Source organism: Canis aureus, chromosome 3 (genome assembly GCF_053574225.1).
Source record: "Canis aureus isolate CA01 chromosome 3, VMU_Caureus_v.1.0, whole genome shotgun sequence".
Taxonomy (NCBI): Eukaryota; Metazoa; Chordata; class Mammalia; order Carnivora; family Canidae; genus Canis; species Canis aureus.
Window position 1 is genome coordinate 79,851,252 of NC_135613.1, and position 24,003 is coordinate 79,875,254.

General features: G+C 45.6%; 2 protein-coding genes across 6 annotated transcripts in view; one reads left to right on the forward strand and one right to left on the reverse strand.

Annotated features, from left to right (window-relative positions):
* Positions 1-6,642: 6,642 nt before the first annotated feature.
* Positions 6,643-20,877, reverse strand: TMEM218 (transmembrane protein 218). 3 transcript variants are annotated; one of them, XM_077894057.1, is made up of 4 exons: positions 20,854-20,877; positions 12,200-12,309; positions 11,268-11,370; positions 6,643-7,377 (listed from the first exon to the last, which is right to left on the reverse strand). In XM_077894057.1, the coding sequence occupies exons 2-4, from the start codon at positions 12,307-12,309 to the stop codon at positions 7,243-7,245; spliced, it is 348 nt and encodes a 115-aa protein (XP_077750183.1). In that variant the 5' UTR covers positions 20,854-20,877; the 3' UTR covers positions 6,643-7,242. The 3 variants fall into 3 exon arrangements, with proteins under 3 accessions (XP_077750183.1, XP_077750182.1, XP_077750181.1); XM_077894056.1 differs by lacking the exon at positions 20,854-20,877 and adding an exon at positions 20,216-20,728; XM_077894055.1 differs by lacking the exon at positions 20,854-20,877 and adding an exon at positions 20,181-20,720.
* Positions 20,552-24,003, forward strand: part of PKNOX2 (PBX/knotted 1 homeobox 2) — a 309,255-nt gene continuing 305,803 nt past the window's right edge. For all 3 annotated transcript variants that reach the window (XM_077894043.1, XM_077894040.1, XM_077894035.1), the window contains exon 1: positions 20,552-21,364. The gene's annotated coding sequence lies outside the window, so the exon portion shown is untranslated. The remainder of the gene's footprint in view (positions 21,365-24,003) is intronic.

The window sequence follows — 24,003 nt, forward strand, 5'->3', positions numbered from 1 at the left end:
GCCGCCCGCTAGCCCCGCTCCAGGAGTGGAGGGGCAGAGGGTGCGGTGGGACGATGCCCTGAGCACCCACACCAGGGTGATGGCCCGAGCAGGGAGGCGGCCCGGAGCTGCCTCTTGTCCCCCGTGCTCCTGAGCACTTCTGCCTCCCCGAATCCTGGAGCGCTGCAGGCCGGGCTGGCCCTGGCCCTCCTCTCCGCCGCCGCCGCCAGCACAGTCCGGAGTCCGCTGGCCAGCCGTGCCCGGTGCTGGGTGTCCCGGGACCGCTCGGCCCCCCGCTGCGGCTGTCACAGCCGGCACTCCCTGCGGAGGTGCTCGGGACAACACTGATGATCTGATGATCGGGGGTGGTGGCCCAAGCGGGAGCTGAGCCCTCGCAGCCGGGCATGAACTGGGACACCAGGGCCGGGGCCGCACTCACGGGGGTGCACACGGCCACGGTGACCGCTGTAAGCCTCCGGCTGCCTGACACCCACTCTGACGTCAGGGACCCCTAGGTCCTCGGGTGCCCCCCACCCCGCCCACCCCGGGCCGGGGCTACAGTGCCCAGCCTTACATCCAGCCCAGCGTTCTTGGAACCTTCTTTCAGGGCAGAGGCATCTGCGCGGCTCACTGAGGGAAGCCACTAGATGGTGCCATCGTCCCCCGCAGAGCCCAGCGTGGGCCACGCAGCCCTGCCAGCAGAGACAGGGCCGGGTGCTGTGTTCTCCAACTTTCAGTGCTCTCTCTCTCTCTCTCTCTTTCTCTCTCCTCTCTCGGCTGCTTCGGGTCAGGGTAGGCTGGCAGGAGACCTCCTCCTCCTCTTCCCTAGCCTCCCCCACTGGCCAGCCTGAAGCCTGTGTCCTGGCCAGGAGGACAGTCCTAAGGGGACCCACCTCCGAGGACGAGATGGGCTGCAGGGACACCAGACAGTATTAAGGCTCCCTCCCCGCCCCTGCGGAGCCTGCCTGGGGGAGGGATAAGACGGAAATTCTGAACAATAGGCGAGAAACACTGGAGATGGGGGGGGGGCGCTGAGAGGCATCACCATCCCTCCTCCAGCCTGAAGGAGGGGGGCAGGCCGGAGGGTGATCCCAGGGCAGTTGGTTTGCTGGATCCCCCAGGGCAGTTAGTTTGCTGGGAATGAATGAACGAGAAAGGCGTCAGAAGGGAGAATGAATGGACCGGGCAGGCAGTGTGATGGGGGAGGGGGGTGCCTGGAAGAGGGAGGACGTTAAAAGGAAGGCTGAGCAAGCCCCTACAGTGCAGCATGGGGACCCGAAAAGCAGCAGGATGTGCCCGGCCTGGCTAGGGGGCCGGGGGTAAGCCTGGCATGGGGGGTCAGCCCCAGGTCCCAGAATCAAGGCCTCGGGCCGCAGGTGGGAGTTTGGGGGAAAGAGAGAAGGTGGAAGAGCCCCAGCCCTGCCGTCTGCCCCTCCGCACTGGTCTCTCAGGTCCCGGGTTCCCTGCCCACCTCAGCTCTGGGCACTGACTGTTCCCCGGAAGCCTGCTACCTGCCTTCTCTCCGGGCCTCAGCGCTCACTTGGGGCTAATGCAGGAGCATTACGTTAATTAGTTATTCATTTAATTTAACTTCACATTTGGTCTCAATTAAGCTTAAAGTGTTCTTCCTTATAGATGTTACAATAGCACTTGTAATTAAAAAGCAATAACTCTTTGCATTTCTCCTTTAGAGAGCCATTGGGAGGCTGGGGTGGTGTGCGGTTGCCGTGGGGGGGCAGGGAGGCAAGAAGTAATGAGAAGAAAGGGAACCCTTGGCACTCTGAGGCTTTTGGCAGGACTGAGGTTGGGGGAAGGAGACTCAACACATCATGGGGGTGGGGTGGGGGCCCTGGGGACCGGAGGGTGCTCCTGGAGATAAAGGGGCAGGCCCTGGATATAAAGCAGCAAGGTGGGCAGAGAACGGAAGGTGGAGGGTGGGAGGAATCAAACCTTAGGCATGGGGGGTGGGCCATATAGTCTCCAGTAGGCAGAACAGCACCCGCCCCCACCCCCTGCAAGATGTCCACATCCTAATTCTCAGGACCCATGAATATGTTAACTGCAGATGGGACTAGGACCGTGAGATGAGGAGGCCATCCTGGGTTCTCAGGGTGGGCCCACTGTGATCACGAGGCTCCTTATAAACCACAGGGGGAGGCAAGAGTGTTCGTTGTCAGGTTAGAAGATGGGGCTCTGAGGACAGAAGGGGACGCTGGCCGAGGAATGTGCAGCTTCTAGAAACTAGAAAGGGAAAGGAAATGGGATTCCCCTCCAGATCCTCCCAAAGCTTTATATGAGCCTCGTGAAACCTACTTCAGACTTCTGACCTCCAAAACTGTAAGATAGGAAACCTGTACTGTTCTAAGCCACTAAGTTGCGGTACTTTGTACTACAGCAATAGGATGTTATTACCTGTTCCCCAGTGTAAAGCTGGGGCGATATCCATTTGGAGACAGACAAGCCAAAGAAACCCCCAAAGAGGGCAGCCCCAGTGTTGCAGCGTTTGAGCGCCGCCTGCAGCCCAGGGCGTGATCCTGGAGACCCTGGATCGAGTCCCACGTCGGGCTCCCTGCATGGAGCCTGCTTCTCCCTCTGCCTGTGTCTCTGCCTCTCTCTCTCTCTCTGTGACTGTATGAATAAATATATAAAATCTTTAAAAAAAAAAAAAGGATACCCCCAAAGATGAAAAGAAAAAAGGTGGCGGGGCTGTCTATGGAGCATCTGGGACCAGCGTAAATACCAGCTGTGTAACCACCCGAGTTCTCTGAAGGCTGGACCGTGCCACATGCGCATCCTGTACTGTACCCAACACAATGGGAGGAAAACCAGAAAAAGAAACTTTCTCATTCTGTTTGTGGTGTTGGGTCCTGATTTTTATCCCTGCTGTCATTTCTTAGGTCCCAGGAAACTGAGACAAGAGGGTGTGTGTTGGGAGCTGGAAACTTTTTTTTCCCTTGAGTAAACGGCAACCACCAACAATGGTCTGCTAGAAACCGAGATCAAGAAACAAAAACCTGCTTGGTTTGTGGCTTCGATTCTTCCACTGGCACCTCTGAAAACCAACCCAAGTATCCAACATTCCAGGTGGACAGCATTTAAGAGAGGGAGGGACGTCTATGTATGTCCTGGAAAACTCAACCTATGGGCTGCTCCACTGTCTCTCAGCCCGTGAGGAGCCAAAGTCCAACAGGCAAAGGCCCACCAAAAACACAAGGTGGATGAGTGCCGTTCTCAGGTCCTGTGTGGCTTTTAACTGCTTTCTCTCTCGGACTCCTGCCCAATCCTCTTTCTGGGTTTTCTGTTAGACTCAGCTGAGCCTTTTTGGTATTTCTGTCAACTAGATTTGCGTTGCTTGACCTTGGTCCCTCATTTTTCTTTCTTTTTATTTTATGGAGCAACATAGTATAATATAAAGTATGTAAAAGATTAGACTGGAGCCAAACCACCTTGACTTCAAACCCTGGCTCCTATTTAACCCTGAGCTGAGTGACCCCACCACTCTGTACCTGGTCCCCATCCAGGACATGGGGATATTAAGAGCACTGACTTCATAAGGGTTGCTTATGAGGATCATTTAATATTTACAAAGCATTTACAGAAATGCTTAGCACGTTTGATAAATATAATAAAAATTGCAATTTCAGCCTGTGAGGAATAGAATATTTCCAAGTATTGGGATGGAAATAGAGATTAAAGATTGAATCCTATGAACTAAAAAAAAATCCCTTCCCAGCCTGAGTTCCTGCACTTCTGTGAGGATGACTCCCACATCTGGAAACTAGTTCCTATGTAACAATAGCCAAATACTTAAAAGTTTAAGCCAAGAAGTTATGATGAAATATTTTTATTCATACTACAGATGCTAATCAGAAATTCTACAATGGAAGTTTTATGTTTTTAAAGACATGGGTTAGGGAAACGATGAGATCAATAGCTATAAAATACTATTAACTAATGTAGAAACAACGAGTTGTTTGTGAGCAAAAAATGATCTTTATTATTATTTGAGGAGTGAAATGTCAGGAATCCTGATGTCAGGTTTGAGCCCCACTAGTAACCAGGGAAGTTTTAACATCCCTTCCTCTCTTTGCCTGTTTCTCTTCCGTAAAATAATTGCAGCAGGTTTCTGTACGCTTTGAAAAAAAAATCAAAGTAAAATAAAAATGCTTCAGCTGAAGCAACAGTGAGATAGAGTTGACAGAAGAGTTTATGTCTTAGAGAACAGAACAAGAAGTCAAGAAGTGGATTCCCTGATGTTAGAATTAAATGAATGGCAGCACACGTGGTACAAAGCATGGACTATGCATTTCCCAGGACCTGAATGTTGGCACAATAACTTTGATGAATTTTTAGATTAAATAGCAGATACAACATAGCAGCAAAGAATGTTAGCTTTACTTCCATTTGTATAAATGAGAAATTTAAGGAACTTGTCAAAATATTACCTGGTTAAGTGTGTCTGGCAGGCTTGAGGGACTTTGTAAACTATAACACGCAGCGCCACCTAGCGGACTGGACCAATGTCTCCGTCGTGGGGGGTGTGTGGTGTCCTGCTAATTTAGCTTTTGTCAGGATATAATTTTAAGAGGCTATGAAATCACCTGTTTTCCATGTAGAACTAACTGTTGATTTACTCTCCCTCTCCACCTTGTAAACAGTGGGGATCACCAGTCTTTCTGCTACAGGATCCCCTCTGGGTAGGGCACAGCACCACCTGTTCTAAGGCCATGATCAAAGAATTATGAATGGGACAATAAGATGGCCTCTATGCCCTGTCTCCAAGGAAGGTGGTGAGCCCAGGGGGTGCCATATCAGACTCTGTAGGGTGCCCCATGTAGGACTCTCAGTGACATTCATGTTTCAGCTGTCTACTTCTTTTTTTTTTTTTTTTTTTAATTTTTATTTATTTACGATAGTCACACAGAGAGAGGCAGAGACACAGGCAGAGGGAGAAGCAGGCTCCATGCACCGGAAGTCCGACGTGGGATTCGATCCCGGGTCTCCAGAATCGCGCCCTGGGCCAAAGGCAGGTGCCAAACCACTGCGCCACCCAGGGATCCCTCAGCTGTCTACTTCTTATCTCAACCTGTGGTTGTTTTTTTGTTTTTTAATGGTTGGCCATAACTGCCTAGAGTATGAAGTTAGAGAATAATCTACCAGTCATTTCCTCATGTAGTGAGATCTACAGAAGGCAGGCCAACCTAAGAAACACTTTGTACAAAGTGTATTTTTACCCTTAACACACAAACCTGTCATTTATATCGTGCAAAACACACATACACATGCGAACACACTCACACACATACACACACACATTAGCTAGCCATGGTGTTTTAGTTTCCAACCTTAACACATTTTTTTCCATGTAGTCATCCAAAACTTCATAGCTATTACCCATTGATCTCATAGTTGGACACCTTTGTTGGGGAATAAAAAAGATGGATTCAAGGTCAGAACCTACAAGTTTTCCCAGATTTGCTTTGTTAGCAAGTCTTTCAGGAGGTGACAAATGGCAGCCTGTGCTTGTAGGAGTCCATGCTCCACTTGGGCTGGCTCAATGTTTCTGCATGGAGATTCACAGGTATCTGGAAGCTTCAGTGCAAGTGTCCAGAGAAGAGCACATAGCCTGACTGCCCATTCGCCCCACTTCCTTCTACATGTCTGCATTCTCCTTTCTCCCCTCCAATCTGCTTGGAGAGATGTTTCTCCTTTCTTTTCTTACCTGTAGGCCCTAGGCCAGATGAAGAGATGATTTCCTTTGAATTTTTTTCTGTGACAAAGCCTTATCTGCAAAGATTTTCCAAACTGAGTAAGATAGAGACAGTTCAAGTGCAGAAATAAATACACCTGGCTTTCATCAGTCCATGACTCCCCCAAATCACCTATTCTTTCCTCTTTTAATTTAGAGCTTAGCCTCTGCTGGGGTATCATCTCTACACTGACAATAGGATCCAGGAGGGAAAGTGAAGGAGACGTGGCCCTGACTTCCTTAAGCTCTCAAAGTTCCACAAAGCTCAGTGTGTATTCTTTTTAGTCTGAAACAGATCCCAGAGCCTGCCACACCTCAGTGTGCATGCTGGTTGTTATATGACGCCTGGGCAACTTAGCTCAACTCTTTAAGCCTTAATTTTTTCTGCTTTAAAACCAGATGATAACAAATATATTGTAAAATTTAAATACACTGAATTACAAGGGAACTTGTATACTACTGGCACATAGCTCAGCACATGCTCAAAGTTTTCTTTCCAACTTGTTTTCTGGTTCTTAATTTTAAGCCAGAAGATCCTTCTTCATTTAGTTCTAGGGAGTCAGGAGGTAACTTCCAAAAAGGAACCACCCTAGAGCCCCTCCATTTAATTATAATTTTGGTTGATGTGGGATCTGAGACTGGTATAAAATTGTATCTAATCCTTGGAATGTATGTATATTCCTTACCAGCTTTGGAGAAAAAGCTACAAAGATAAAAAGAAATGATAATAACCCCAAATGGATCCTATGACAATTTAAAAAGGCACTTGAAAGCCACCAAATGCTAAAAGAGAAAGAATCCGGAGATTTATAGCAGCAAGACAAGCAACCAACATTTCCATATCTTCTTCTAATACCCAAGCAACTCTCAAATAGAGAATATAGATTGAGAAAGCTGTGGCCAAGACTCTGAAGTGAAAGTCGGTCCTCTGATTGTTTATTGCTTTACTAGAGCAGAGGGAAGTGACACCCATTGCCTGTACAGATTCTGTGGCACCATATGCAAACTGGTCAACAACCAGTACCTGGGTAACTCTTCCAACTCATCCCATTAAAATAATCTTTTGAACTTTGAGTGCCTTTCCTTCCCAAATGATCCCACCCTTTTAACAAAGAATCTTGTGTATTCTCAAAAGGACAAGAGTCTTCAGTCTACTGGACAGAAGAAACCAAAGTGTTCCTTTTCCCAAAATCCATTTACTGATGTCTTGATTGAAAATCTACTGGAAGCAGGTCACTGTTACCATTACCTTTTCAAAACAGATTGAAAACCTGAGGAACAGGTGCTAAGACCACACTATCCCTCTGAAGATGGTGAGAATCATCTCGGCAGGGCCAATTTTGCAACCCCATTTCTGGAAGCCAGGACTCAAGGGATTTGTCTTAGTCATGAATGGATATTTCTCCAATCTTAAGGCATGAAGGCTGTCAAAATAAGGTTCCGAAGAGTACCTTTCTGCTCATCAGTGACCTCAGAAGTGAAGGACAGAATGGTTTGGTCTTCCTGAGTAGTGCTCAGTAGGACCGCAGCGGTTTGGCATAGATTGGCTCCAGGATATGATGAATGAGAACCAAAAACAGGCCTCCAAGGAAGACAGCAGTGAGGAAAGCCAGCAGGACATAGCGGCCAATGAAAAAGGAATCCACAATCTGTAGAAGGAAACATCAAAAATGAAATTACTATCACTTCAGCACCCTGCTTGTGCTCATCTGAAATCTTTGATGAGTGGGCCCAAAGTCCATTTCTATTTGTGACTTCCAGTAACGTCCTGCTCTGAATCTCCTCTGTAAATGACTAAGAAAGAACCTTAACACCCTGAGCTGGAAATATGAGATAAAGATAAGATTAATGAAGGACAGGGAAAAAAAATGGCTCAATTTAGAAGGAGGCTCATAAACACTGCAAAGACCTTGGATGAGCTCTTTTATGTTCTGAAATCAGTTATCTGAAAGAGTTCATGAGAAACTTGCTTGCTTGGTCTTAGAAAAGCTCATTTTTGATGTTAACTTTTCTATTATGAATATTTTACTTTTTATTTTATTTATTTATTTTTTTTTTAATTTTTATTTATTTATGATAGTCACAGAGAGAGAGAGAGAGAGGCAGAGACACAGGCAGAGGGAGAAGCAGGCTCCATGCACCAGGAGCCCGACGTGGGATTCGATCCCGGGTCTCCAGGATCGTGCCCTGGGCCAAAGGCAGGCGCTAAACCGCTGCGCCACCCAGGGATCCCAATATTTTACTTTTTAAAAAGATTTTATTTATTTATTCATGAGAGACACATAGAGAGAGGCAGAAACATCACCAGAGGGAGAAGTAGGCTCCCTGCGGGGAGCCCGATGCAGGACTCAATCCTGGGACCTCAGGATCATGCCCTGAGCTAAAGGCAGATGCTCAACCACTGAGCCACCCAGACGTCCCTATTATGGAGAATTTTAAACATATAAAAATATAACAGCGTAATAACCCCCATATATGCAAGATCAAGCCCCCAAATCATCAACCCATTCATTGCTGATTCAGGAGAGTTCATTTTCAAAATGGAAAAGTGATTCTTTAAAACTTTCATCAGAAGGGTCCTGAACCCTGACATTCATAATCCAGTGCTCCAAGGCTTAGGTTAAATGACCATTTGACTGAGGCACTGAAATGTTGAAAGGATAGATAACGTGCCCCAAATCATACAGTTGGGTGCCTGCACTCATACTTGAGGCTCCAATGCTGTTGGTCTTTGCGGACCAAACCTATACTTAGAGTTGGCTCTGCCCACCTGCCTACTGTCCGCTGCCAGAGCTCTACTCTTCCCAGATCCAATGAGTGGTGCTTAAATCAGGGCAGGAAAAAGCAATTTAATCTATGAACCTAATGGAACTGGAACATGAACCAAGTGACAGGATGACTTCACAGCTTCAAAAGGGAAGGGACTCCAAAATACCTGAAAGGCAGTTATGGTAGACAGAACTATGGCCCCCAAATGCCCATATCCTAATCTCCAGAAATAGTGAATACATTAGATTACATGGCAAAAGAGAAATAGGGTTGTAAATGGAATTAAGGTTGCTAATAGGCTGATTTTAAAATAGGGAGATTAGCCTGGATTATCCAATCCAGGTGGGCCCAGCATAATCACAAGGGTCCTTACACATGGCAGAGGGAGGTGGAAGAAAAGGTCAAAGAAAGAGATGTAAAGATGCAGGTAGAGTCAGCGAGATGTTTGCTGGCTCTGAAGATGGAGCAAGGGAGCCACTAGCCAAGGGCTGCCTCTAGAAGCTGGGAAAACAAACAAATTCTTCCCCAGAACCTCTAGGAAGGCATTCAGCCCTGCCAACCCCTGACTTTAGCCCGGTGAGACTGCGTTTGGACTTCTAACATACAGAACTGTGAGATAAGACGTCTGTGTTGTAAGCCATAGAGCGGTGGTGATTTGTTACAGCAGCAACAGGAAGCTAATACAGTGGCGATGTCCAGACTACCTGTCAAGTCCTAGCACTGCTCTGATCGCCGAGATCCAAAGATACCAAGAAGGAAAGGGCTGCTCCAGAGATTACCCCAACAGCAAACTTACAACAAAGGTCAGTTTGATAAAACAGCTTTAACATAACTTTGACCTTGGCTCCTGTACCGAACAAGTCTCTCGCGGGCTACATGTTTGCTCGTTTGACACGTTTCACTTTTTAATTAGCCAATTAGCAGGCCTTGGGTGCAGAAGGCCCAGGTCATGTATTATTGATACAGTATTGAGCCAGGCTGCTGCAGGGGCCAGTTCTCAAAGCCTGAAAATGAAAACACCAGTTCTGTTGGCCATGCTGACAGACATATTTTGCTCAAACATCCTTCTCTCCTGGGTCTGTAACTCCTATGACGGAGGATAGAGGGATTGAATTCAAAACAGTATTTTTGGTTCTGCGCCCTTTTTCCAATATTCACGTCTACAGCGGCCCAGAAATATGGCCCTTCATACTCTCTCCCTCTCAGGGAAACAGAGGCGGGAGTCTCTTTCTGGCTCCCACACTTGGTACTTGCACCTTGACAGAGCAGTTTTCAAATGTTGAGAAAAACACCCGCTATGTGTGGAAATGATTCCTTAAATCTGTGTGGTATTATGTGCCATGGACTTTTCAGAACAAATGTCCTCTCTTTTGCCACAATCAGTCCTAGATAGGGTTAGAAACGTGCGCCAATTTTAGTTCAGAACTTGGATAATTTTGTGTACTGTGGTCTAGTGTCGACAACTCACCCACAAACCCCCCAGTTTCTGTCGAGTCCCCAACAATGAAGATTTTGCAGACAGACCTCAGCTTGAATCCTTGTTCTGCCTCTTCCTATATATGTATGACCTTGGGCAAGTTACTTTAGCCTCTTAGAGCCTCAGTGTCCTTACCTATAAAATGGGAATAGCACTATTTCATACTAGTTAGAGTTGTCTTAAGGTTTAAGTGAGATATGCTGAGATATGCAAACAAGGTGCCTAGCACACAACGTCACACACAGTAATCCCTTAAAAAATGTTAGATGAGGCGCCTGGGTGGCTCAGTCGGTGGAGCGTCCTCTTGATTTCAGCCCAGGTCATGATCTCAGGATCCTGGGATCGAGCGCTGTGTTGGGCTTTGCATTCAGCCAGGAACCTGCTTAAGGTTCTCTCTCTGCCTCTCCCCCTGTCTCCCTCTCTTAAAAAAAGAAAAGCGTGAGCTAATGTCATCATTATTACTTTAAAAATGAAAATGGGAGGTTGAGAGGAAAGAAGCTGCTAGAATGAGTGATGGGAAATAAGTGAATACCATTATCAAGATCTTAGGGTAAAGCCAGAGTCCCAGTCAGGAATGTAGTAGATGGGTGGGGTCTCCAGAAGGACTGTGAGTGAAGTGGTAACAATCCCTCTAGAGAGGTGGGTGCTGGAGGATGGGGTTCCAGGAATGAGTGGCAGCCCATCCCCCCAGACAGCCATTGATACTGAATTCAGCTGTCTCTACAACTTCTGCTTTTCACAGAAATGCTCTTTCCCCACCAATCTTCTTTATGGAGAGTACTCTCTTAAAAGCATGCGTGGAGTAATTGAAACACACGGGGATGGACAAGCTTGCCGCTCAGCACCCTGAGGGCATCGTATGCTTTGGCAGGGATCTAGGTTTCTGAGCCCCGACTACCAGGATGGGGACACTTGTATTTCAGGGCCAGGTGCTGTTCCTGTTCCTAAGTCATTTCCTCTTCTCCAGCCCCACTGTGTCAAGTGGTTTTTGGACGCACTGCTCATTCAGCTTGATGCTCAGTGGGGACGCACTCGAATCAGGCATCTGACTGCCCCATGGTGTTGCATTTGGGAATCAGTGTGAGAGTCTCATCCTGGGTGAAAGGACTGGGCAATGTAAAACTTCCCCTGGGCTTTCCCCACCCGTGTGTTAACTTTATGCTTCCTACACATTTCAGCTGACCTGACGACCTGAGACCTGATGTAGGGGAGCACCTCGGAGCAGGATAGCGGTCTAGACCAAGAGAGAGAAGAGTCATGACTCAGGAGGCAAAATTAAGCCAATGGTTTTACCTTCATTTCAACCTCTGGGGCTGGGACTTCGCTGGCTCGAGGGAAGAGCAGCAGAACTGCTGTGATGATCAGAGCGCCGAGGAACACAAAAATGATAGAGAACCTGGGGTCAAAAGACAGAACGTCACGAGCCTGGTTTACAGATTCCTGTCTAATCAGTTAGGTCTGGACTGGCTCTTCCCTGGAGCCAATATTCTAAGTTCTAGTCTCTTAGGGCACAGAGTCCTGCCCACACTGTCCAGTGAATTAGAAATACTCTCCCCTTCTTCCTAGATGGGTCCCCAACTGGATGCCTTCCTATTGATTCCTGGTGATTCGAGATTCCTAAGAATGGGAATTAGTACTTTTTATTTTGCCTCTGTGCATTCATATCATGAAAAATCAGAGCAGCCCTTCCCTCTTCTCAACTTCTCTGTTTGTCTTTAGACTGGAATACTCTGGTAGATCATGTAGCACGCTGCTTTGTGTGGACACTGTCTGGCCAGAGCGCGACTCTGCAGTATGCTCAGGGTCAGTGTTCTGAGGCCAGTCCCCAAGAGAGAGCCAAGCCATCGGCACTTCTGCTGTGTCCCCAGGCCCAGGTTAGGGCCTTAGGGACAGATGGAGCATGTGCTCTCTTAAGTCTGAACAATTAAGAAAGACACACACATACACCTCCGAGAAATTCAGCAGGCAGAGAATGCGGATTTCCTTTTTGTCCCATCTCCTCCACAGTGAGAGCTGGAAAATAAACCACTTCCCTTCTCCTCTCACCTCCGCTTCAGAGCATAAATAACACCGTCAGTGCTTATGATAACAGGTTAAAATGCAACTCATTCAAACTGCCAGTAATTACAAAAATGATCTTCTGGATTCTAAATGTTTAATGAGCATCAGCGATTTCGCTTCTAATTGCTTTTACCTTGGACTCCCAGCTGGAGAGAATGCCTTACCTGGCTATCCCCGAGGCTCTGGATAACAGCACACACAGCAGCAGCACTAGCACCCAGAGCAGGGCTAAGATGAACACGCCGGCCCCCACCCCGAGCACGGTGCCAGCCATCTGTGGGGGAAACGAAGCATGAGCACCGTGCCCCACTCGGCCCTGGAGCCACCCGGGTACCACGTGCCATGCGCCACCCTCCCTGCACTGGTGCTACCTATCTTCAGCCCTCTCCTGGCTTGTGCGAGGGCAGTCAGACAGGTGCAAATCCAAATACAGAATGTCCGAATTCAGTATGATGAACTTTTTTTTTTTTTTTTTAAAGATTTTATCTGGGCAGCCCTGGTGGCGCAGTGGTTTGGCGCCGCCTGCAGCCTGGGGTGTGATCCTGGAGACCCCGATCGAGTCCCACGTCGGGCTCCCTGCATGGAGCCTGCTTCTCCCTCTGCCTGTGTCTCTCTGCCTCTCTCTCCCTGTGTCTCTCATGAATAAATGGATAAAATCTTTTTTTTTTTTTAAAGATTTTATTTATTTATTCATAGACACAGAGAGAGGCAGAGACACAGGCAGAGGGAGAAGCAGGCTCCATGCAGGGAGCCCGACGTGGGACTCGATACCAGGTCTCCAGGATCACACCCTGGGCTAAAGGCCGATGCCTAACCACGGAGCCACCCAGGCGTCCCAGTCTGATGAACTTCTGATTAGAATTATCAGAATACAGGTCTTTGGGAAAATTCAGTCTCTTAATAGGAATTAGAAATTTAAAACGCAAAGCCTTTGTTTTAGGTGAGGATGGAGAGGTTGCTTTCTGCTCTGTGTGGCTCACTTCAGATCTGGTATCTGAATTCTGGTTTGGCTTCTCTGATGCAGCAGCAAGCTGAATGCTCTCCTATAAACACTACCGGCTGGGGGCGGGAGGTGGCTGTGAAGGCACCAGGGCCCAAGCACAGGGAGCCCATGTGGAGGCTGAAGCTCTCAGGTGTGCTAAGTCTGAGTCTGAGGTGTGAGCTTTAACTCCCCAGACAATCACAGGACAGATATGTCCCCACTCTACTGTTGAGTTTTTCTTCATGAAAAGGAAGCAAACCCCTAAATGCTTGAAGAAGATGAGAACGATGGAAGAAAAAAAGGAACCATCACTGTATTTACAAACATATTTCATTTACTCATGCAACAGACTTCTGAGGTAGGTCTTATTACAGTTGGGTTACAGAAGACATAACTGAGCTGTAATGTGAAGGGATATGTATTAGCAAACTGCTGGCTTATGATAGAGTGGTGTCCTCTCACAGTTCTGGAGGCCAGAAGTCTGAAATCAAGGTGCCAGCCAGGCTGAGCTTCCTCCAAAGGCTCTAGGGGAGAATGCTTCCTGGATTCTTCTAGAGTCTTGAGTGCCGGGCATTGCTTGGCTTGTGGCTGCATGGCTCCATCTTCCCATGGCCTTCTCCTTTGTATCCCTGTCTCTTCCTCTTCTGTCTCTTATGAGGACAATTGTGGTGCATTTAGGCTCCACCCAAAGAATCTGGTTTGATCTCTTCTCAAGATCCTCAATTATGCCTTGCAAAGACCCTTCTTCCACATAAGGTCACATTCACAGGTTCTGGGGATTAGGATGTGGGCACAATCTTTGTGACCCACTCCAATGATTCTAGAGCAGTCCCTCCCCTTGATTTTCCCCTTCAGTATCAGAGACAAATCTCCAGCAAATAAATTCCTCCTCAGTCAATGGTTTTCTTTACCCTGATGGCTTAAATACCACAAAAATTATCATCTATGAGAAGCTCTGTTATAAAGCCATTGGAAAGATCGGAAAGGAAGCCCTAGGAATAAACTGACAAACAAACATTTATTCGATCAACATCTATTACGTGCCACAAGGGAGTCACAAGGGTCAGAAGGGTAAACTAGATGTATCTTCTGACAGAAGCTGCAGGCCCGCTGGAGAACGCTGTCATGGGAACAATTATCCACACCACACTCTGATAAGCAGACAAAGTACAGTGGGAACTGAGGAAGTGCGAAGGGAGAAGGCTTCACCCAGGTGACCTCGCACAGGCCCATTTGGGAAAGAATCAGTGTGGCAGGATGACAGGCAGGGGTGGGATGAGCTGAGAGAGGAGTGGTGGCAGATGAGGCTGGGCTCTCACTTGCGTCTCTCACCTAACTTGGGTGCATCCCCCACTCTTAGAGCACACGGTATCACCTCAGTAACCCTAAACTGTCAAGTGTTTCCCACTTCTGGGTCCTTGTATTTGCTGTTTCCACTGCCTGGATTTAACCCCCAACCCCCAACGAACCTTCCACTATTTACAGGGCTGGCTTCTCATCTGTCTGATCTCAGCCTTAAATGTAACCTCCTCAGAAAGGTCTTCCCTCATGGCTCTTGCTAAACTAACACCTCGAACAATTACTCTCCATCACTCCTTATTTCCTTCAGGATACATTTCACAAACTGTAGTGTACATTTTTACTTACTATTTACAGGTTTACTTTCCATGTCTCCAACTAGTATAGTAAAGTCCACTAGGACAGAGACTTTAAATCTTGCTCACCACAGTATCCCCAGTTCTTACCACAGATTTTATAAGCAAGAAATATTTGTTGGATGAATAAATGAAGCAGTGCTAACAAGTCCACAGAAATCAAGTAAAGGTGTGATAGGATCATTTTTAGCTTTAGAAAGATGACTGTAACTTCTGGTCAATACACTGGACAGACCTACCAAGGGAAGTACCTCATACAACAGTGAACACTTGCTTAATAAAACTGAGCAAAAGGAATTCAATACATGGCGGAGCTCGGAAGCAATAAAGGAAAATCCTGAAGCTATAAATGAAAGCGTAATTCAAAATCTGAGTGGTAAGCAGGAGCTGAGCTTTGCAGGGATACCAAAACCAGCTGCAGACTCTGGAGCAGCCCCCTCTTGGACAGGTGAAGTATCAGACCCACAATACAGAGAACTGGAACTGAGAACAAGGCATAAAGATAAGCCCTGAAAGGACTCATCTGTGTTTGAAATAGGGATGAAAACATTTGCTGCTGACTTTGTTGGAGGAAAGCTGGCAAGTACCTCAGGCCATGAGTGAAAAAAGAATAAACCAAGAGAAATGTGAATCCCAACCCAACACCACATGTGGATGTGGGGTTCAAATCATACTATCAAAGTGGTATGGGAATCTCGAGAAGTAAGATTAACATAAAACCAGTCTAAAAGTGAGAAACCCATAAATGCCCAGCAGTGATAACTGAAGCCACTCTGTAAGGATGCCACGCAATCGGCACACAAGGCTCCTAGTAGAGTGGGTATAAAATAAAGATGTTTTCAGATGTACAAAGACTGAAATGGAGTTCACATATGCTTGGGCAAGAATGAAAATGAACCAAGAAAGAAGGCATGGATGGGAGGAGGAATGGTAAGAAAAATACTGGGAAATACTGATAATAAAGATTTCTGTAATGATAAGGACAAATTGAGGAGTTAAAAACAAGGAAGAACAATAGCGACATATTTATGGATATGTCTCTTCAGGCAAGGGAACCAAAGCAAAAATAAACTATTGAGACTACACCAAAATAAAAAGCTTTCACACAACGAAGGAAACCATCAATAACACAAGGCAACCTAGTGAATGAGAGAAGATATTTGCAAATAATATATCCCATAAGGGGTTAATACCCAAAACACATAAAGAAATTCTACAATTGGACACCAAAAAACCCAAAAAAACCCCAACAACAATCTGATGAAAAAATGGGCAGAAGACCTGAATAAACATTTTTCCAAAGAAGGCATACAGATGGCCAACAGACACTTGAAAAGATACTCAACATCACTCATCATCAGGGAAATGCAAATCAAAACCACAATGAGATATTACATTATACGAATCAGAATGGCTAGACAATAAAAAGAAATTACAAGTGTTAGTGAGGATGTAAAGAAAAAGGAACCCTTATACACTATTGGTGTAACATACATTGGTACAACCACTTGGAAAACAGTATGGAGGTTCTTCAAAAAATTAATGATAGAAATACCATATGATTCAGTAATTCCACTCCTGGGAATTTACCTAAAGAAAATGGAAACACTAATTTGAAAAGATATGCAGCCCTACGTTTATTGCAGCATTATTTACACTAGCCATGATATAGAAGCAACGTAATAGTGCGTCAATAGAAGAATGGATAAAGAAGATCTGGTATGTACACACACATGTACACACATGAGCCGAAACCAAGAGTTGGATGCTCAACGGACTCAGCCACTCAGGTACCCCCAAAGGTTTTTTTTTTTTTAAGTAGAGAAATAAACTACATTCCTGGATGGGATGGTTCAATATTAAAAGATCTCAGTATCAATTCAATGCAATTCTAACCAAAATCTCAAAATAAATTTTTATGGAACTCATGGAACTTGAAAACAGATCCTAAATTCATATGGAAGAGCAAAAGCCCAAGAATAGCGAAAACAATTTTGAGAACTAGGATGGAGACTTGCCTTTCTTGTTACCAACTGCCGCAAGACACATTATAAAACCAAGGTAATTAAAACAGTGTGATATGGCATAAAGACACATGGATCAGTGGGATAAAATAGAGAACCCAGAAACAGATCCATGCATTTATGAGAACTTTGTATAGGACAGAGCTGGTTCTGATTCAGCAGGTAAAGGATTTCGTAGATGGTGTTGGGACAAATGATCATCCAATCAGAAAACAGTAATACTCGACCTCTACTTTATGTCATATACAAGCCAATTTTATATGGAAAGTAATTCATAATAAAACAGCATATGTTTAAATATACAAATGTTCAGGCTGACTACACTAGAATACGTAATGAAGTACAGCAGTCAGATGCTTGCACCTAAACTTAGAATCACCATGAACGCAAAAGCTACAAATGCAGGCTCATGCAGGTGTGTTGTATGGCAACTCAAATACCACGAGCTGGGCTGCCTTCAGTTATGTGATTTTCTCAAGTGATGAACAACTCTTGTTAAAGTTCCAAAACACAAGTAAGTATAATTTTCCCTTGATTTACATTTGAGTTGCATTCCTGGAAATTTTACTATATCAAACTATGCCAAAAAATACATTATGTTTATATGAAAAATGGAGTTAGGTTCTAGGCTCAGATTACAAATAAGTATCCTGTGGGACACTTGAAAATTGTACAGGATGCAGGACAATTCACTGCAGAACCTCTAGCATCCGTAGCCCTGCTCTGAAAACCCCAGTAGTGCCTTCAAATCACAATAATAACCAAATGTGCTCTTACAAATTCCAAAATGACCAACAGGGCAGTACCATCCCCTTGGAGAACCACTGTTCTAGAAAAACTCCTACATAAAGAGACATCTATAAGGATGTTCACTGCAGTTTTTTTCATAATAGCAAAACATCTGAAAAAACCTAAGTGTCCATGAATAAGAGAATGGATACAGTATTATATACTCGTAATGAACACTTAAAATGAATGAATTTGGTTACCTGTATTGATAAGAATGTTATCTCAGAGACAATGTTGAGTGATAAAGGCGAATTATAAATTGAAGCCCACAGTATGATATTAGTTGTGTTTTTAATATTAGAGAAGTAATATATAGGGGCGCCTGGGTGGCACAGTTGGTTGTTTTCAACTCTTGGTTTCAGCTCAGGTCATGATCTCAGGGTCAGGAGATGAACTTCTTAAGGCTCAACCTCAGCGTGGAGTTGGCTTCAGTTTCTCTCTTCCTCTCCCTCTGCCCACCCCGTGCCCCACCACCCCACACACTCTCACAGTCTCTCTCTCTCTCTCTAAAATAAGTAAGCAGATCTTTAAAAAGTAATATATATCATTTATGATGTACATGTATACTGTACAAATATAAATACATGGGCACAAATGATGTACAACAGTCTCAAGAGTGTTTGCCTATGGGGAGGGAGGAATGGCAAATGGGGCCAGAAAAGAGAACAAGAGGGATCTGAAATAAATCTGTGATGTTTTATTTAAAAGAAAAAAACTTAAGCAGATGTGCCAAACTGTTAATGTTTCTTAATCTCGTTAGTAGGGCATAGGTATCTGTTATACTACCCAGTGTAATATTCTCTATTTATGAAATTCTTCAGAGAACTCTTAATTTTTAAAGAGGTAGCTGGTGGCTCAGTGCATATGAATTAAGATCAGAGACCAGACTGGTGACCAGTAGGGGACTTTCTGGATAAGGGATGTTGAGGGTCTAGACTCCTGTAACTGTGGAAATGGAAAGGAGTCAAGGGAAAAGGTGTTAGAGATGACTCAGGTTTCCTGCTTCATTGACTGAGCTGATGGTACTACCCTAACAAGATAACTAGTTAATTGCTGCTGTTTTGTATAAACTGTAAAAATTACTTGTAAAACTTGGACCAACTCTAACGCCTAGAATACTGGGCAAGTGGTAACTGCAGTTGGTACCATCAGAAACAAGCTCTTCAATCCCCATGGAAGTTTAAAGGTTCATGAGCCATTGGGGTCCATATATGGCATGGCTTTAAAGTAATGAGATAAATATCCCCAACCTCTTATAAGAATGTGGTTCATCACTTTATAACCAAACTGTACATTTTCTGACTAAGCATGGACAGGAAAGCCTAGATGTAGTATAAAGCACTATTGTGGGATAGAAGTGAACATCCAGTCATCTTATTTCGTTTATTCAGTGTGGGGAATACTTGTGATTATTTCCCATACTGGAATAGCTTAATTATTGAGTAAAATACAATTAAAAAAATTAAAATAGTGTTTTGGATTCATGTCCAGGGCTTTTTTTTAAAAAAAAGATTTTATTTATTTATTCATGAGAGACACAGAGAAAGAGGCAGAGGGAGAAGCAGGCTCCCTGCAGGGAGCCAGATTCAGGAATCGATCCCAAGACCCCAACATCACACCTGAGCCGAAGGCAGATGCTCAACCATTGAGCCATTCAGGTATCCCCATGTCCTCGGCTTTTTTAAACCTTCTTTGAGAACAGATGGTTTAGCCAACCTGGTTTCCAGCATAAGTCCATTTACTTGGGACACCTGGGTGGCTCATCAGTTGAGCATCTGCCTTCAGCCCAGGGCGTGATCCCGGGGTCCTGGGATCGAGTCCCACTGCACCCCCAGCCTAACAGACCTAATACACCGCTGGCCCTGGCTGTGGATCCCGTGTGAGAATACCAATGGCCATCCAAGGATAACTTACTGTCCAGCACAAATGTGCATTCCACGGAGGCTAAGTTGGGCCTAGTGCCCTGTGGGAGGTAGATATCTCACCCATTCCCGCACTTTCACAAGCTCCAGCCCAGGAAGGCAGCAGAAAACGGGGATTCCAGGAGTCACTGGCCTTTCTTGAGGATTCACTTTCATTTATAGCTGTCCCAAACATTCAAATATAATGGGATGAGCGGGGGGGGGGGGGGGGGGGTCACACATTTATTTTTCTACATTATTTATTATTTTTCTACATTCAATCCGGTTTGAATTTTAATGTATTAGGATAATGCTTCTACCTTTGTTAATGAAGTAAAATGCAAGGCTGGGGAGGAAAAAAACCCATGGCGGCGCTACCTAAATGCCTTCGATGTGGCATCATCTCTTAGGGCAGTCTGAGAAAACGGGGACGGGGGGTCGAGGCCGGGGCTCCCAGTGCCCCCCCGGGGCAGTGCAGACAGCACCGGCGGCTCGCGGGGCAGCGGCACCCCCGGACCTGGGGTCTGCGGGTCTGGCGTCGCCCCCGGTCTCATCTTCAGGATGTGCGCCCGGCTACCTCCCGGCAGGCGGACAGACGAATGTATCTGAATCACGCACCGACATTTCGCTTTCTCAGCAGCACGAGGAAGCGAGCATCCCCGCTTCCCCCGCCCCCGGCCTTGGGTCCAGATCTGCGGCGAGCCGTGCGCCCACGCCCTCCTGCAGCCTCCTCCACCCCAGCCTCCCCCAGGCTGCCTCCGCAGCCGCCCCCACTTTCCTCGCCTCCCCCTCACCTGGCTCTCCCGCTCCCACCAGGTGTCCTACTCACACCTCAAGGTCCGGCCGAGTCCAGCCCCAGGGGCTTCGGTCTCCTTCCGACGAATCACAAGTGGGCTTTCATCCAGGCGCTTCCAGATTCGCTAATCAGCGCGGCTCTTTCAACACCCAGCTTCCTTCGTATTTGCTTACGGCCGCGGCGCCTCCAGGCAACGCCGAGCGTGGCGGGTAGGCGCGTCGCTCTCCGTTGCTCCCTCCGATTGGTCGATGCTGGTGTCAATCACACCGTCTCTTAGGTAACCCGCAGAACCATTGGTCAGTCTGGCGCGGGGGCGGGTTGTTAGGCGGGAGGGAGTCTATTCTCCCGGCCTCCCTCGCTGTTACTATGGAGACGGTACAGCCGGCGGTAGAGCCCGGGAAGGCAACCTCTTCCCCTCACCTCGAAGCCTGGAGATTTGTACCGCAGTCTGGACGTTACTGTCTGCTTCGGAGTCTGATGGGCGTCTCTGTTCCCGATCCGGTGGTTTGGGTGGGCGGCGGGACTCTGGGGGCAAGTCCCATTAGGCCTCGGAGCGGTGGGGTCAGGCCCAGTCATTAAGGGTCCCTAACCCCCCACCCCACCCCCCACCCCGGAAGGAGCCGAGGCCGAAGCACAAGTTGCAACAGCATCATATTTTCATTTATCCTTACCTGGCCTTATTTTATTTGGAGTTATTCTTCGGTTAGCTTTAGGAAGTAGACCATGGCCAGGATAATTCTGCTCAAGGGCCGGACCGAGGAAGCGAGGCCAGGGTCCATCGGGTAAATCTGCAGCCACACCTCCAGGCAGCTGGAAGTGGTCCATGCTTTTAGGAGACTGCTCTTACCCAACCGCAAACTAAAACTCGCCATGATCTAGTTCCGAAGCTATGTAGGGCCGGTTAGTCCAAAACATCCATAAATCAGGCCAAGCAATGGAAATAGGGCCGAGGATGCATGCTCCACTGCTGAATCAGGAAGGGAAAAGAGACCACAATCAAAACCAAAACAATACCAAATTTGAGAACTGCAGTGCTTGAACCTTTGACCTCAGACAACTTTCGGAAATGTCATGAAGCAAACTATTCAGTCCTGGGACGCTGAATCTCTGATTTAGGGAATTCAGCTCCTGCGTCATAGCTTTGTGAGTAAAATAGAAGAAGATGACTGAATTCCATTGAATGTAAGTCTTAAATTTACTCTGCTTTCAAGGTTTCATTTGCAGTCATTTGTCTCAGCCCACTATTTCTCATGTGTTCAACAACTGAACCACTTGGCCCAGGGAGGAGCTCTGAGGTTAAGAAAGCCATTATTTTGATTAATTGATTTCCTTGGAATTGAGTGTTAAAGTGTAGCAAAGCACTGGTAGGGACTATGAAGACACAAAAAAATATGTGGCCCCTGCCCTCCTTAATAGGCTGTGGTTTGTTCCTGCCAACAGCATATGAAACAATTAGGAAACACTTTAAGGCAAGATATAACATGAGCCAAACTTAATTGCCCCCAGTAATAATCATACTTCATATTTACAGAGCCTTTTGTAGTTTTCAGAGCACTTCTTCACTTGCATTATTTGGGGGAAATAGAGTTTTGGCTGGAGTTAGCAGGGGTCCTCATGGTATAACTAGGACTAATGCGGGGCCCTGGCATAGAGGGAGGAGTGGAAAAGATGGAACAGAGATGGAAGGGAATCCAGGGGGAGAAAATAGTCTGAACAAAGGTATTAAGACAAGAATGAGCAATGAGTATCTAGGGGATAATGTTGGAGACTGGGCTAAGCCAGAGTAGAGGCAAATAATGAAAAATAAGACTGTCTAGACCACCTGGTCAGGACCAGCTCTGAGTTCTGAATGTTTTGGGGAGGAAGTGTTCAAAAGTTTGAGATTGGGAAAGTTAACCTTCTTACACTTCAAATGATCAAGCTGACTTTAGTGAAATCATAAATTAAGAAGCAGGCATGACTGAGAAGGCACTCCAAACCTCTTACATCTTCCTGAATGGATATAACATTTTAGGTTTCCTCTCACATCAAGGGACCCTCCCCGCAAGCCCCACCTTTCTCTCACCCCTTAACTGGGAGGAGGTATTAGTTTTCTGATTAAATAATGACATTCCATCCTCTCATGGAAATTGAAAGAAGTGCTGTCGCCACAGCGCTCCATCTTTTGCCATCTCTTAATCAGAGTTCACTCTAGAGAAGATTGATTACTTGACTATCCAATCTTTCTCTTTTTAAAAATTGTCTCCTCTGTCAAGTGTTATACACTGCCTCTCCACCTTGCTGCAAATCTCTGCTGTATATGTATTGCTAATACTGTACTTGTAGAATGTAGGCGTCGTCTGTGTACGCATATCATTCGTTTAATTACAATTTTCTTTTCTCCTAAGCAAACCAGAAAGCTCAAGCAAGAACAATACAAACCAGTGCCTAATTTCCTCTTTCTTTAATGTGCAAAATCATTTGTTATGCTGTCAGACAGAGGTTGGGTGGTATGTAGGAGTGATCTCAGAAGGCATGGAATTTTCTTGTTCAGGGATCCCTGGGTGGCTCAGCGGTTTAAGGCCTGCCTTGGGCTCAGGGCGTGACTCTGGAGCATCGGGCTCCCTGCATGGAGCCTGCTTCTCCCTCTGCCTGTATCTCTGCCTCTCTCTCTGTGTGTCTCTCATGAATAAATAAATAGAATCTTAAAAAAAAAAAACTTTTTTTCTTGTTCATTTTGTAGTCAAAACTTTTTCTGCCAGAGAGTTCTGAATTTCTGTAATATACATGTTTTCATGTGTGATGATTTGAGCATTCCTATTGGTCTGAAAATATAAGTTACTTAAGTAATTGTTGGTTATTAGCTGAAACTCAAAAGCGACCGTTCTATTCTGCTAATTGGGAAATGATAAACAAAAATTTCCCCCAGTGCAGTTTTCACTTGTTGAACTCAAGTTACTGGCTTTCCAAGGTCATCCAGAATTGCTACCATGATTTTCCAGATCATAATATTTACCTGATGCTATAGACCAGGGTCAGTAAACTATGGCCTGCGGGCCTAATCTGGCCTGCCATCTATTTTTTGTATGAACTGCAAGCTAAGAATGAATTTTACATTTCTATTTTTTATTTTATTTTAAAGATTTTACTTATTTATTCAAGAAAGGCACACACAGAGAGAGGCAGAGACATAGGCAGAGGACCCTGGGCACACTACCTGAGCTGAAGGCAGATACTCAACCACTGAGTCACCCAGGTGTCCCGAACTTTACATTTTTAAATGTAATGTTGGAGAAAAAAAAACAAAAGAAAAATGTGAAAACTATATGAAATTCAAATCTTAGTGTCTATAAGTAAAGTTTTTTTTTTGGAATACAAGTGTGCTCACAGGTTGTCTATGGCTACTTTTACTTTATAACGCCAGCACTGAGTAGTTAATACAGAGTCTGTATGGCTCATAAGCCTAAAGTATCTACTGATGGGCCCTTAAGAAAAAGATTTGAGGGGTGCCTGGGTGGCTCAGATGGTTGGGCATCTGCCTTTGGCTCGGGGGTCCTGGGATCGAACCCCACATTGGGCTTCCTGCTGCATGAGGAATTTGTTTCTCCTTCTCCTTCTCCCTTTGCCTGTTGCTCCCCCTGCTTGTGCTCGGTCTCTATCACATAGGTAAATAAAATCTTACAAAAAAAAAAAAGTTTTAAAAAATTTAAAAATAAATAAAAATAAATTTAAAAAAAAGTTTTGATCCTTAGTATCTTAGAGATCTCTAATGAATTGAGTCCCATGGAATGCTGGATTTGACACAGATTTTGAAAATCATGTTAATAAAAAACAAAAACCAT

Bases quoted from the DNA above. Each gene is read 5' to 3' on its own strand.
- TMEM218 (XM_077894057.1), bottom strand. From the start codon at position 12,309: ATGGCTGGCACCGTGCTCGGGGTGGGGGCCGGCGTGTTCATCTTAGCC. The intron at 11,371-12,199 runs GTAAGGCATTCT...TTTTGACCCCAG, and splicing joins AGAGCCTCGGGGATAGCCAG to GTTCTCTATCATTTTTGTGT. The intron at 7,378-11,267 runs GTAAAACCATTG...TTCCTTCTACAG, and splicing joins CCCCAGAGGTTGAAATGAAG to ATTGTGGATTCCTTTTTCAT.